This window comes from Sturnus vulgaris, chromosome 3 (genome assembly GCF_052056855.1).
Source record: "Sturnus vulgaris isolate bStuVul1 chromosome 3, bStuVul1.hap1, whole genome shotgun sequence".
Lineage (NCBI taxonomy): Eukaryota > Metazoa > Chordata > Aves > Passeriformes > Sturnidae > Sturnus > Sturnus vulgaris.
The window spans coordinates 55,150,990-55,165,639 of NC_142245.1; the positions used below are offsets into that span (position 1 = coordinate 55,150,990).

General features: G+C 40.9%; 1 protein-coding gene across 5 annotated transcripts in view; it reads right to left on the reverse strand.

Annotated features, from left to right (window-relative positions):
* Positions 1-14,650, reverse strand: part of ARID1B (AT-rich interaction domain 1B) — a 324,234-nt gene that overhangs the window by 90,960 nt on the left and 218,624 nt on the right. For all 5 annotated transcript variants that reach the window (XM_088161695.1, XM_088161694.1, XM_088161696.1 and 2 more), the window contains one exon: positions 7,588-7,831. In XM_088161695.1, the coding sequence (XP_088017821.1) occupies positions 7,588-7,831 (244 nt within the window). The remainder of the gene's footprint in view (positions 1-7,587; positions 7,832-14,650) is intronic.

A 14,650-nucleotide genomic window follows, 5' to 3' on the forward strand; every position in this document is an offset into this window, starting at 1 on the left:
GTGAATTTGTCTTTTGTGTTTGCTTTCTAAAAACCCACTTTGCAATTTGACTTCCCTATCTACCTACAGAGCGATGCTGTCAAAGGGCTGTTCAAATCTTTCAAGTCACAATTCAAGCTGCATGAATTTTGTCTCTAAGGAGGAGAAAGGATATCTCGCTTTTCATTAATTTTTAAAAAAATTATTATCTGGAGGTAGTGAAAATGTTCTTCTTTTGAGGCACAGAATTAATTCAAGCCATATTTGCAATTGCTCAGACTCCTTCTTCTAAGGAGGGACACACCACGTATCTGTCTAGTCAAGTCTGACACTAACTATGAAGCATGAAGGCCACTTTAAATATCTCTCACGGCAGTGATACATAGTCCACTGAAAAACTGAGAACTACAGCAGCCTATCCCATCACAGAAACCAAATACCTTATGACATTTATGCTCTATTTTATCTAGGTATAACAACCATCTGTCAACAACAACAAAAACACACTGATGGAGACGTGAGAGACTTTTCCCATTTGCTCATCAATCACTGCTTAGTATTGCAAGGGACAAGAGAGTGAGAGACAACCTTTTAATTTATGATAAAAAGCAAATTAATGCCCTATTTGCCAAGACAAAGACAGAGAATCTACGTTTATGTAGCCAAATGATGACAGAATAAAAACCTTCAAACATACAAAACCAAAGACACCACTTTAAATTTCTTGACAAAAACATAAGGGGGTTGAGAAAAAAAAAGTTATAAAGAAATGCATACGTTAATGATCAAATGTAAACAATAATTGTCCAAGGATGGCCTTAAAACATACAACAAACATACCTGTCAAATCTTGGCCACTGTGGTTAAGTATATTTGAATTTTGTTATGTGAAGCAGAGCACATGCATAATTATGCAAATATGTTAACTGGATTTCAACAGCCCTCATACTCTAGATGGATTTGTACCGGCAGGGTGCTCCCAGTGACTCAGAGAGCTACAAAAAGTGGCCTGTGCACACGTGCTGCCACAGTGTCCACAGCAGCAGATGCCCTGCCATGCTGGCTGCTCAGCCATTGCCAGCATGGTGGAAACAGGCCTGGCAGGAATCAGCAAAGAGGACAAACCAGATTTGGGGCAGAGCACAGCCATGGGGATGTCAACGCCACTGCTGTGGCCATCTGTGGGAGCGTGCTGGACAACTCTCAGCACCAGATCCTTCAGGGTTCTTGGTCCATAGGGCAGAAATGTTTGGCACTTGCTTAAGACAGCAATTAAACACTAAAACTGCAATGTGTGACTGTGAAATATAAACACTGACACAACAGATATTAAGCAAGTGAAACCACTTAAAACTAAACCCCATAAAGTTTTTTGTGATTTTTAAAATGATCTACCCTTTTTCTATCTGATGCTTAACTTTGAGCCAATAAAAAACAGCAGGTTAATGCTGGTGGAATATGAAATCCTCTGTCATCATGAAAACTGAACAGGAGGAACTTGAACAGCGTGTCTCTGTCTCTTTTCATCTCCTGCACCTGTTCTGGAAAGACCACCTCTGCAGAGAAGGACACCTCCCTGATCTCTGGCAACATTGCAAGTATGATAGGAGTTTTTATAGTGCCTTTTGTAGCATAAGCTCTCCTCGAAACCTGATTGAGACTATTTAGTTATTTCATGAAGCCTTGAGACAACGGATTATTCATCAGCTGTGACCTGGGATGAATTCTAATAGGTATCACAGGCTAGACACTCCCTGTGCTAGAAGCAATGCCCTGAGCTAGAGCGCTTTACAATTTGCTTATTTTTTCATCCTTTGAAAAGACAGAATCTCTAAATGTTGTTCTAACCACTTAAAATAAAGGGTTTTAAACTACTACTATGTGAAACATTCACATATTTCATTTGTAAGCATTCTAGATTTGCAAAACTGCTGATTAGATGTTTTGTGCACTGTAAGTGATTAAGAACATAGCTACGTCAATGGCATTTTGTGTTTTGGCTTTTTTCTGGTCTACATGCCAATGAACAGCATGCATCTTCCTTGCAACAAGCTGTTGCAAGATTTTTGCCTCCGGAGAAGCCAAGGGAGAAACATTGATAGATGTGTTAAAATAATCTTTCTAGACAGGGGGATCATATCCATTTTACAAGGATATAATCCTCTCTTGTTTTGCAATTACTTTAGGGTATTTAAAACTTCAACAAAAAGCATAGTATTACAAATTCATAGATTCATACATTTGTTTGGGTTGGAAGGGATATTAAAGTTCATCTGGTTCCAACCCTCCTCCCCCTGTCATGGGCAGGGACACCTTCCACTAGACTAGGTTGGTCAAAGCCTCATCCAACCTGGCCTGGAACACTTATAGGGATGGGGCATTGACAGATTCTCTAGGCAATCTGTTCCAGTGCCTCACTACTCTTAGAGTGAAGAACTTCTTCCCAGTATCTAATATAAAACTCCTTTCAGTTTAAAGCCATTCCCCCTTGACCTATTACTCATGTCCTTTTAAACAGTTCCCCTCCAGCCTTCCTGTACACTACCTCTAAGTGCTGGAAGGCTGCCTGCCATAAGGTCTCTCCAAAGCCTTCTTCAGGCTGAACAAGCTCAGTTCTCTCAAGCTGTCTTCTAGAAGAGGTGCTCCAGTTCTCTCACCACCTTGTGGCTCTTCCCTGGACTGGCTCCCGCTTAGGTTGTGCTTGTGTTGGGGACCCCAGAGCTGGATGCAGAACTTCAGGTGGGGTCTCACCAGAGCAGAGCAGAGGGGCAGGATCCCCTCCCTCACCCTGCTGGCCGTGCTGGTTTTGATGCAGCCCAGGTCAAGGTTGGCTCTCTGGGCTACAAGTGCACATTTCTGGGTCTTGCTGAGCTTCTCCTCCACCAACACCCCCCAGTCCTTCTCCTCAGGGCTGTTCTCAATCCATTCTCTGCCCAGTCTGTATCTGTTGGCATTGCTCTGACCCAGGTGCTGGACCTTGCACTTGGCCTTGTTGAACTTGATGAGTTTCACACAGTCCCAGCTCTGAAGCCTGCCCAGCTCCCTCTGGATGCCATCCCTTCCCTCTGTGTGCCGACTGCCCTGCACGGCTCTGTGTCATTGGCAAACTCGCTGGGGTGCACTCGATCCCACTGTCCCTGTCACCCACAAAGACATTCAACAGTGTTTATCACTTTCATATGGTAGTCTTCTCTCTCTCAAACAATGTTTAAAAGAAGTCCATGACTTATCACATACAAGTAGTGGTGGTTCACAGGGTAAGTACGTAAAATAGCTCAATCCCAAGGAAAAGATTTTTCCAAATTAATTTTAAAACAAGATCTACAGTATAGCTATTGTTTTACTCTTTATTATAAGGCATGAAAGAAAGCATCATAACTATTCAGATTCTTGCAGTACAATGTCCCTTTGGACTATGACAGACTACTGCTCATGTTTTTCTTCTTGCAGCATTTTAGTCACACACATTGACTAACATTCACACCAAGACAAGATCTCCTGTTACTGTTCCAACTGGGTATCCCATTTCCCTCTTGCTCCTCTTTTTTGCCTGGAGTGCTGGCTGTAATGCTGTAATTCTGATGGATCCTGGAACTCAAGCCAGCTAGCTGATCAATAAAGGTGTGGAAGACTTCCAGGTTTGCAAAGAGTAGAGTTTAACACTGAATGGATTACATCCATTGATTCACATAATTATCACAATTAAAATTTGAGGTATTTTTAATCAGGGGAGGATGCTGACTGGTTAGAATAAATTAAGATGCCTGGCAATAACACTCCTAAGCCAGAGTATCCACAAATGGATTACTTTTTGTAACTTCATCTGTACCCAAGCTCCTCAGTGAAAGAAGGCAACAATTATAATAAAAATAACAAGGTAGTTGATGCTTAACAGAGTGAAAATAAACTTGTTTCTTCAGAAAGTACATAGAATGTCTTAAAAGCACCAGTCAAAATACTGATCTATGCAAGCAGAAGTCAAAATACTGATGCATATAAAAAAAAAATTACGGATTTCTAAAGGCAGTATTTGCTACTCATTATTAGCATAGCATACCCTTCCCTTCTATATAGATAAAAATTGCTGTAGGGGTTTAAAAATAACAAAATCTATTAACTTGTACAAAAACTGCTTGTCCATCATGGGTTAAGGGATTCCTGGCCTATCAGCAATCTTTTACAGAACTCTTAATATTAAAAAACTTTTGCTGCTTACACCGCAAGGGAGAAAGAGCTGACAAAAGCCTTTGGCCAGTGAGATCAAAATTGGGGATGGGGGGAGAAAGGGGAGCTTAGCTTATTTACATTTTTGCTTTGTTAGTAAACTGAAATTGTTAGAGCAGGAAGAAAAAGGAAAAAAAAAAAGAGAAAGGTGAAATTAACAGCCACTAAATCTTCTGGCAACAGCAGTGCATTTTGATATGTGCTGCGTCAGCTTCCACTAATGGTTTAGGGTTGAATCAGGCACAGTTCAAGACCCAAAGCAGTGCAGGGCATCACATCTCATTCTTTGGAAGAATATGTACCCTAATTATAAAGATGGCTACAAAATAAAGGGATCAGGATTTCTGGCAAAACAGAATAATGATCTACTTAATAGGAAATCATAATGTCATTTTGAATCAGTAGAAATCATAGAAAAGTAGGATTTCAGCCCTGTAATGAACATATATCTGAACAAGAAGTCTTCTGATTTTGAAACAAAACTACCTTTCTGAACAAAATCCATCCAAGTTGCTTTTTCTGCTCTTAGGAGTTAATCTCCCTGGTCTATTTTGGTAATGTGAATGGAAACAAAGGCTGTATATGCATGTGCCACTTACCACACAAAATATCCATCCAGTATTTCAGAGAGCACAGGAAGGAAATGCCCACTGAGCTAGGGACGTGCCAATGTCAGTGCTGCCTGTGCCAGACCGTTCCTGTGAAATTTGTGGCGTGCAGCAGAAAGCAATGTGGGGTGGCAGGCTTGTGGAGGGGTGGGGGAGACAGCTTAAACAGGCAGTGGAAGAGATCAGCCATTTGGGCGGTTTAATAGGGGGCTGTTTGTTTGTCTTCCCTTTTGATGTTAAATTAGTTTTCAATTTTGTTGCAAGGAAGGAGCCATTGGGAAAAGGATGCTTCTCTTCCAGTAAACCCTGGGAAAGCAACACCTTTATTTTAACGGTCTTCCCACCAAGAACCCCCTGCAACATTTTGGCTTTCCCTAGCCATAGCTATCAGCAACACAACAGCTGCTCATTTTACAATGACTTGCTGGAGAGAGAATGATTGAAAGAGCCAATCTATGTCACATTGAGAAACTGTGGCACAACATCGCAGGAGGTAATAGGAGAGGAATGAGGTCAGAACAAACAAGGGTAGGGTGAGAACGGAGAAGAAAATAGCAGAGAACAAAATTATTAAAGGCAAGGTGCTGTACTACACAATCAATGTTTAAAAACGTCTACAACCTGACTGCTGCAAACAGCCACAGAAATGCAAACAAGCTCTGTGTTACTTTTTCTGAGGGTCTCATGAATACAGCTGATGATAAAAGCTACCAAAGTCCTTGTAATGAAAACAATGGTGTGAACGCACTTAGGTGAAAGCACAGTCTAATTCACATGGCTTGAAAGCCCTAGCAGCCAGCAGCACCCCTCTATCAAAGGGCTTTAAATAGCAGCCTTGCTCCTGTTTTTTGTAGCTCGAGAAACAGCAGCAGCAGCAGCAGCAGCAGCAGTAGCAGCAGTGATGCTGCTGCAGCAGCCCAGCCGCCCTCCGGAGAGCACTGCCTTAGCTCACGTCTGGGAGTTCACCTTTAGCAAGAGCTGCAAACACCAGAAGCTTGTCTATGACAGCGAAACAGTGGAGGGTGATTTTGATTTAGCACCATTCATAAAAATCCTTCCCGAGAAAGAATTGCTTTTGTGTTACTGCAGCAGACCAGAAAACCACCGTGCAAAATGGTGGCACAGTTTGTATGTAGAGACAATGCTTTTCACTAGGTGAGTTATAAAAATGAGCTTTTGGGGCTCATCTGATGCAATGACGTGACTCTGACCCTGACCTCTGAGTCCATATCCCTTCTATTTTTACCCCATGGGGATCAGGTGGGTTCATAAAAGTTATTACTCTCCCCCTACACACTTATGCTCATCTTTACATATCATGGCTCCAATAAAGCTATTTTCAGTGTTGCAACATTTTTTCCCTATTCAGCAATCAGGCTGCTAAAATGCCAATCCATTTACTCGCCTGAATCTGACTGTGGCAAAATGTTACCTTTCCAGCCAGGTAGACTATCTGGCTTCATTCAACAACAGAGATGGATTTCTACACCAAATACTGGGAACCACCTTGGAAATACAAAGCTACCACACTGCATACAATGCAAATACTCTGTCCCCACTATTCCTGCTCCACCTGAGCATGTGCTGCCAGTCAGAGAGGCTGGAGAGGGGAGAAATAACTGCAGGGCATGCACACAGCATCAGGGTTCAACATGCTCAGGCCACATTTATTACTGAACATTCCTGTGTGCACTGAGCTTACTTCCCTCTGCTTATCTGAGTTTAACCTCTGCAGACAAACAGGCATGAACATTTTACACAGATACCTTTGTATCAAATACTGAAACACATGCTACCTTCTGAATTTTAACCAGAATTTGGTTTACAGCAACACTCAAATCACCTAACAAAAAGGCACCTCTGCTTTTGTTTCTTTTAACTGAGCTCTATGTTTATTATTTTGTGGTTCTGTCAGCAACTGATGTTATCCCTAGGGTAATGTCAGCACTCTTCTACTCTCAGGAATTCCCCTAGTATTCAAAATGTCAGAAGATAGTAAAAAAACTCGAGCATCAGAAAGAGAACAAACTCACCTGAAATACTAAATACAAATTGCTGCCTGACCCCCTGGAGTAAGTAACATGCCAGATGGATAGGGATAAGGTAAGAACTGAAATTAATGTATGCCATTTTTTTCTTCTGAGTATCTTAACAGATTTCCACAAATTTCTGAATATACATGACTGTGTGTCATACTCTAACTTGCGTAAGACAGAGAGAGGCAAGCCTGCCACTGATATTCCAATTACTACTGGTGGGGCTGAATCCCTAGTAACTTGTGAATCTTTGCAAACATTAAGAAATATCTCATACAATATTCTGTATTTATGTCCAAAATTACAGTGCCACAATACAGAGCTGGAAAATCTCTGCCTCATCCTGCGGGCCTGTAACCACCATTCAAGCTCAAGAGCCAAACCCATCAAAAATACACAGTTAGAACAAAAACAGGACTGTAAATAACCGAGAGAAGCATGTGACAAATGACACAAAAACCAAATACAAAACCTACAATTAAGTATTTGCATTGGTTGGTGATAAAGACATGTATCAAACACCTACGTGGAGTCAAGTTCAAAATTTTGAGCACTCTGAGGGCTTGGCACCTGAAGTTTAGATTGCATTTCCTCCTGCTCTAAGTATGCATTTTTTCAGAAAAAGGCCCTGAAAATGCAAGATTCTCAGAAAATAAATTAATTCTGAACACAGGAGTATTTATTTATGTATTTAATAAACCTACCAATTGGTTTAATTTTGTTTGTTAGAAGAAATTTACCTGGAATACTCGCTGGAGAAATGGGACCAGATCTTGATTGGTTGCTTCCAACGGGTGAGCCTACAGGGGAAGGCGATGGGCCCCCAGGGATGCCAGAGAGATGTGGAGAAGCATGAGGGGAAAACGGAGACTGTGCAGGGTTGCTCTGCTCCCCTTGGCTGCTCGTAGAGCCTGATGCGCTCACAGCTGAGCTGAGGGTTGCTTCAGTTCCAGTCGGCAAGTCGTCAATGGATCCAGATAAATCCTGAGGAAAAAGGAAAAATGAACATAAGTGCTTGCATGAATACTCAGGTCACAGGACTCAAGAGCTGGCATGGCAATAGATCTATTTGTTTACTTATTGCAGCAGATAACTGAGAGGTTGTCTTTAACATGTAGTTAAATGATGGCAGAAAACAAGGACAGTAGGCACAGTTCCCCGCTTAATCTCTAATTCTTTTGAGAAAAAGAACAAGCAAGGGCATCAAATGAATTGGAACCGAACTCATTCAGCATTGAATTTAACCTTTTCCATCTGGATTAAGCTTTCAAAATTAATCCCACAAATTCTGCCTGAGCATACCAAAACTAATGAAAATGATACATCAGTTTCACTTTTACACAGTATTTAATTTTGGGTTTTGCTACCATTACAATCACAGCTTATACACTTCCCTCTAAACCATTACCACAATGAGACAAGAGTGTAAAATAGGCAGCCCTGTAACACTCCCTTGCAGCAAGCAGATGAGAAGAGGCCCTGCCCTCAGCAGCAGCACGGGATCTGCTGGCCACCAAGGAGGAAGGACTGCTGCTTCTCCACTTCCATCAAATAGCAGTGTACAGCTCACAGGTTCTCTTCAATTTCATCTGAATACACTGCTAAACAGTTACTCCATTTCTGCTGCATTTTCAATGAGAAATTTCCTCTGTAGGTCACAGCACATCTGAATTCTAACTATGAACTGCTGGACATATTCCCTCAAGCTGTAACACAGGAGTTATACTGTTCTTTGAATCTGTGGGAGCAATTAGGCGTTTTAAATAATTTTAAGATCAGATATGAAAAACCAAGAATGCTGTGACAAAGCAAGCACACGCTCCCCAGCTATCAGGAAAAATGCTAATTCCTAAGCATCACAGAAAAACCTCATACAAACCAAAAGGTGCCAATACTGCTGTGCTTCTGTAGCTATTGGCAGGTCATGAGGAGCATGGTACTATGTTACTATTTCTATTAGCAAATTAAAGCTCAAAAAAGTGGCACAGAGCTACCTCACATATAAATCAGGTCATTAAATGACCTCTGAGACTTGAAATAACTGGGATGACAGAGTGCATTACTTTGGCTGATCCTGACTTCATGCAAGTTGCTGCACCACAAGACAGCAGGACCCTTTGAATAGCACAAAAAGAACAGGGTTCTGCCTGAGCAAAGAGCTCAGGAAGCAAAGCCTCAGTGCTGCCTAATTTTCATAACTAAAAATGAAGTCTTTCAGAAGTCACAGAACAGGGACTAAACTCACGTTGTGTACTTAGTACCATGCCCAATGATGAGTACCCCCATTACAAGGGAGGCTCACAGCCAGGTTCCCAGGTTCACAGAAGGACTTGGTCAGTCTTTCAAGGCACAGGAAGAGGAGGATTAAGCTCTGCTAACACTCACTAGAAGCCACGTAGAATGTTACACGTGTTCTTCCTCCTTGTGCATAAGGGCAGTGAATACAAACCACCTGACTTAGCTCTCTGCAGGGCATCTTGCAGATCTTATTTCCAATGAGTTCTCACAAATACTTCACGAACAACTCTCACCAGTTAAATTTTGCTCTTTCTGACAAGCATTAAATTGTACCCGTATTTCATTAGGCATATGAAAAGCAAAAATTAAGGCTAAAACTTCAATCTACATGTGGATGCTGCACTCACTCGAGTAGACTTCCAAATCCGTACAAATGGAAATTTAATTATGAAGTGGGCAATAAACTATTTTCATTGTTTCTTTTTTGGAACTATCAACTGTAGAAAATGTAAACAAGAAATAACACTGCTTGGTACTGCATAGAGCAAAACTAGGTATTTTTCATAGTAGAATGTATTTGGCAAACAGGTAAGCAATTACTGCTTTCCCATACATAATATGGTATTCTTCTAAATGAAATCAAATCGCTGCTGTCGTCATGTGTAACAAATGCTGCAGGAAGTGCTGATAAAACAAATGCTGCTGAAAAGCATATAATAAACCTCTGAAAACTGAATGTAGCAGAAGAGAGCCTATTCTATGGGAATATAAACTGTGTAAAAACTAGATAGGCACACAACTGACAGAAGATATAGAAAGTACATAGGTTTATGTCCAGAATAACAAAGATTTTAAAAGGGTGTGTGGAGTAAAGCTTTCATGTGTGTTGGCAAACCGAAGTACTTGAAAAAGAAATTTGCCAGGATAATGGAAAAGCCATGAAGAAATTAGCACTGTCCTTGATGAAATTATCTGCTGTTCACAGGCTAAGGCAAAACTTCAGGATGGGACTGAAGTTCACTTCTCCCGTTGGGTCACATTGACTTCTCCAGCCTTCCACAAGAGCAGAACAACTGCTGAGTCTCAGGCATTTTCTCGAGTGCCTGCTTTCCAGGAATTTCTTCACCCCCCTGATGAAACCCCTTCATCAGGAGGTGGGAAAGGAAGAGAAGAGCTTGCATGACACCAGCCAATTTAAACAGTGAGGCCATGCCACCCTCCTGCAGTGCAGGCGGAGGGAGCAGCGGGGCAGGCACAGCACACCCGCAGAGCCTTGTGCTCCCCACGTGTGCTCAGCGTAACCACTGGGATTTTCTCCTGGGAATGGGGAACTTCACAGTCAGTGTATCTGCTGAGGATGCAATAATAGTGTCCACTCACTAGACACACGAAGAAAACTGAGAAAGAAGTTGATCTCAGGATGGCACATAGAATTGTTACCTATCTAGAAGTCTGGGCTGTGCCACACAATCTCCTACATCGTCTTCAAGTGGGCTAAGGGTGGTTTGGGTTTTTAAATTTTTTTTTTGGGGGGGAGATGTTTTTTATTTTGGTTTTTTTTTTTCTTTTTTGTTAACATATACTTCAAGGCCTTACCTAGTCTTCTAAGGTGGAAAGCCTGAGAAGGCAAACAACTGGGAAACCTGCAGCACGCACAGGCTTTAGAAACACCTCTCTAACTAAAAAAGCTAATTTGGAAATTAAAGAGAAGGAGAAGAAAGACTTTATGTGAAGCACATGGACAGAAAGAGCAGAAGTCGACTTTCTGTTCTCCTATTATCAGCATTTTATTGCTTGCTTTTACCTCATTTTAACAGAACAGTAGTGAAGTTGTGCAAATTCCACATCACAAACATTTATTTATATATAAAACAGTATACACATACACATTATATACGTAAATTACATGGATACACTTGCATTTACTTAGTGCATCTACATGTAAAGCTATTAGGAAGCCTGCTAATAGGAGAAATTCACAGAGGTTTAAGCATACAGCCTTGTTAACAAAGAAGCTCTGTAACTAATACTCCTCTAGAGGACAATTTAGTCAGCAGGGCACCAACTCTATTCTTCTTTTATAAGTAGTATCAGATCTATGATGCCTGTAAAGAACAGAGAGACCTTACTTACTGCATCTCATTCAAACCAAGGCACCTTCAAGCTACAGTGCTTCCATTTATCTTGTTGGAAAGTTGGCAGGTTAGGTAATTGCTGGGATTCTTTTAAGGGCCTGAAGTCCCCATACCCTAAGGCATGCCTTAAATTTTGCCTCTTTTCAGAGGCTTTTTCTGGAAAGCACTCATTTCTTCCAGTAAAATCTAGCAAGTTTAGAATTACCAGTCGGCTTGTGTTTCTTACAGATCTGTTTCTTGTAGAGTAATCGTATTATTCCTATCTATGGTATTGTTATGACTATATTTTCAAATCTGACATAAAATCTGAGAAAAAATGAAGGACAAAATATTTCCTCCCTCCCATCACAAATCTGTATTACAATTCTGTATTCTCTATGTCAGCTTTATATCCTGTATTATTCAGGACATCCTACCCAGCTTTCAAAGTTCATTTCTACATAATACCTTGATTACAAACTGAAATGTTCCCATGCAGGATTCATCTCTTTTAGCAAAGTGTTCTATTTTCAACTATCTTAGTTCTAGCCTCACCTTCTCACCTATACACGACCCTTTTTCTTGTCTGTCTGACAAGAACAAGAGCTGAAATGAACAGGTTCATATTGTGCTTGGGATTATAATGTTATGCCTTCCTGGTGGCATGATCTTATCAGAGAGAGACATTTGAAACAGCACCATTTTACTACTGCAACGTGGACAGTGAGGAGTAGAAGGAAACAAATTGTTTACTCAGAGCCAGGAAACCCAAAGCTACAAAGAGACCACAGCAAGAAAACACCTACAAACACCTACAAACACCCATATATAATACAATAACATTAACTTACACACCTAGATCCAATAAACAGCAAAAGGAAGACTACAGTAGCTCAGCAATACCACCACAATTTTACATATCAAGTGTGACAGGATTACAACATTCACCGTGGAGCAAAAATTTACACTGCAAATACTTTGTGCAGTTGCAAGCTTTGCTTAGCAATGTCTCAGCAGACACAAACCAAGATTTTAAGGGAATCCCTTGCTAAATACTTATAGTTGAAAAAGGATGAGCACCTCTGAAATCAGTAGAAGGAGAAAATATGGGACATCTTGCTAATGAAGCTCCTACGCCACTAAATCACAGGTTAAGTTCTCTAAGAAGTTACTGCACTTTGGGGCTCTCTTGCAGGAATTATGCAGAGCACATACAACCTGTGGTTTATTTAAATTTTCCAGCTATTGCCTATCAGTTCTTTTATGTTCAGGGAGTAGAATAATAGCAGAGGTATTCTGTAGATATTAAAATTACAGACACAAAAACCTTTCTGTCTCCCAGAAGCTGAGCCTCCCAGACTCTACCCTACCATCCATTGTACTGGGATGAATCCCAGAGCTACACGTAGGGAACTGTGTCAGCTGACTGGCTGCAGGATCAAAGCCTGCTCATTCCATTCAGACCTTCCTGCAGTATTTCCTTAGGACAGCACTGCTCAAAAGACAGGATCCTGCATGAAATATCCATCTCTTTAACATGAATCACCACTTTAGAAACAAAATTATATATACAAGCAAACATATTTCACATATAAGTATGTAAATATATATTCAAACAGACATACACTCTGCTATTGTTTTGGAGCCATGGGGGATTATGAACAATATGCTCTGTAATTGAGATTAACTTTGAACAAATGATTTGGCTGACAAACACACATATGCACACAAAAGGAAAACCCACAAAAGCTCTGTTTAAATTTCAAGATATTTGTAAGACCTCTTTTCATCTCAAAGCAGCCCATAATAGCATGTTTCAAGAAGTCTTCCAAAGGCCCTGCTGGTCACATTGTGGAGGCAGTGAGCGAGCTAACAGCCTCCCAGCGCCTACGCAACCGGAAAAACGCAGCAACAATTGGGACCACGTGGAAAATTCTTTCATTTCCAAAGGCTGCTACCCCCAACCTGGGTATCTTCCTTCCACGCCAGCTGCATAATGACCCTCAGCTAAACACAAAAAAGGTACCTAAGGCACATCTTTTAAAAAACTGTTTAACAGGAGACAGCAAGGCTGCCATTACATTTCTGCCAAAATCCCTTTTACATGCCTTACTGAAATTAATTCTGTGGGAAAACAAGGTTCATTCTCTGAATCTTGCTTAATCAAACTCTGGAGCAGGAAAAGTAGAGAAGTAGAGAAGTAGAGAAGTAGAGAAGACCACCAAACACCTCCCTGAGAGAAAAGCTTGATTTCTATTGACAGGCACAACTCTGCCTCAGAACTGTAAGGAGAAGGCTTGTTTCACTTGCAAGACAAACACAAACTTTGACCATAGCTAGGCAGAGATACTTCTTATGATACTCATGTTATCTAGAAATCTTATTTAATTCCACTTACTATATGTTGTAGCATTTTTAGATTTTTAACTTTAACCTCTATGTGATAAACTATTCATGCAATATTCTAAAGGAAGACAATTCTAAGTATATGATAAAAACACCAGTGTCTTGCACTAAATTTAGTGACAAAGCATCACTTGCTGGGGAAACACATTCCCTTCATTCTGTGGACCTCACATGCTTCCCAAAATAACTGAACTGTGTTGCAAGTACTCTCTCTGATCAGTATCACGTATTTTCTCTGAGACATTTTACAGGCAAGTCCCTGAGGATGCAGAAATCTTTTCCCCAAAAACCCTATATTCATTCAAGTAACCAAGAAGTGCAATCAAACAATGCAGTGCCAGTGCCCTGCCTGATGTCTTTTCAATCTATGAGATCCTGGAATTAGATCAGTCTTCAAGAAATTATCTACAAAAAGCTGACTTGGAAAAACAGATTCAAATCACGGCTTACTACCTAACTGCTAAGCAAATGACTGTTTATTCAAAGAAAGAGCAACTTTTTACTACATTTGTTTAGCAAGCCAAGGACCTGTGTTTGTAAGACAACCTTATCTACCTAAAAATAAAAATTTTGGGCCTGATGGTACAGGAGTCTGAGAACAGAACGTGACATGCCTGTATCTGTCAGACATGGGATGAGAGGCAGTTGCTAGGATGGATACAATCACATTTCTGTGTCTAAAATGATCCACAGTGGGATCTTATTTGCTTGTCCAGACAAGAGCTTTACACCAAAACCAACTTAGGGCGGCTAGAAATTCAAAACTACCTAGAAAATTTGAAAAAACTATCTAGAAATTAAAAAACCTCCCTGCCTCTGCTGAGTGCCACTCACTGCGGGGTCTGCAGCTCCTTGGCAGGTACCAGGAAGGGGCTCCTAAGTCCTAGAGCTGCATCAAGTCACCTAATGGCACAAAAAAAGTCACTGGTTTCTAAACCCTGACTCCTGCATGTCAAACAATAAATACTAATGACCCATTTGCCATCGAAGCAAATTGACAAGTCTAACAAGGACTGTAAAGTGTAGGACACACAGCCTTTCTGAC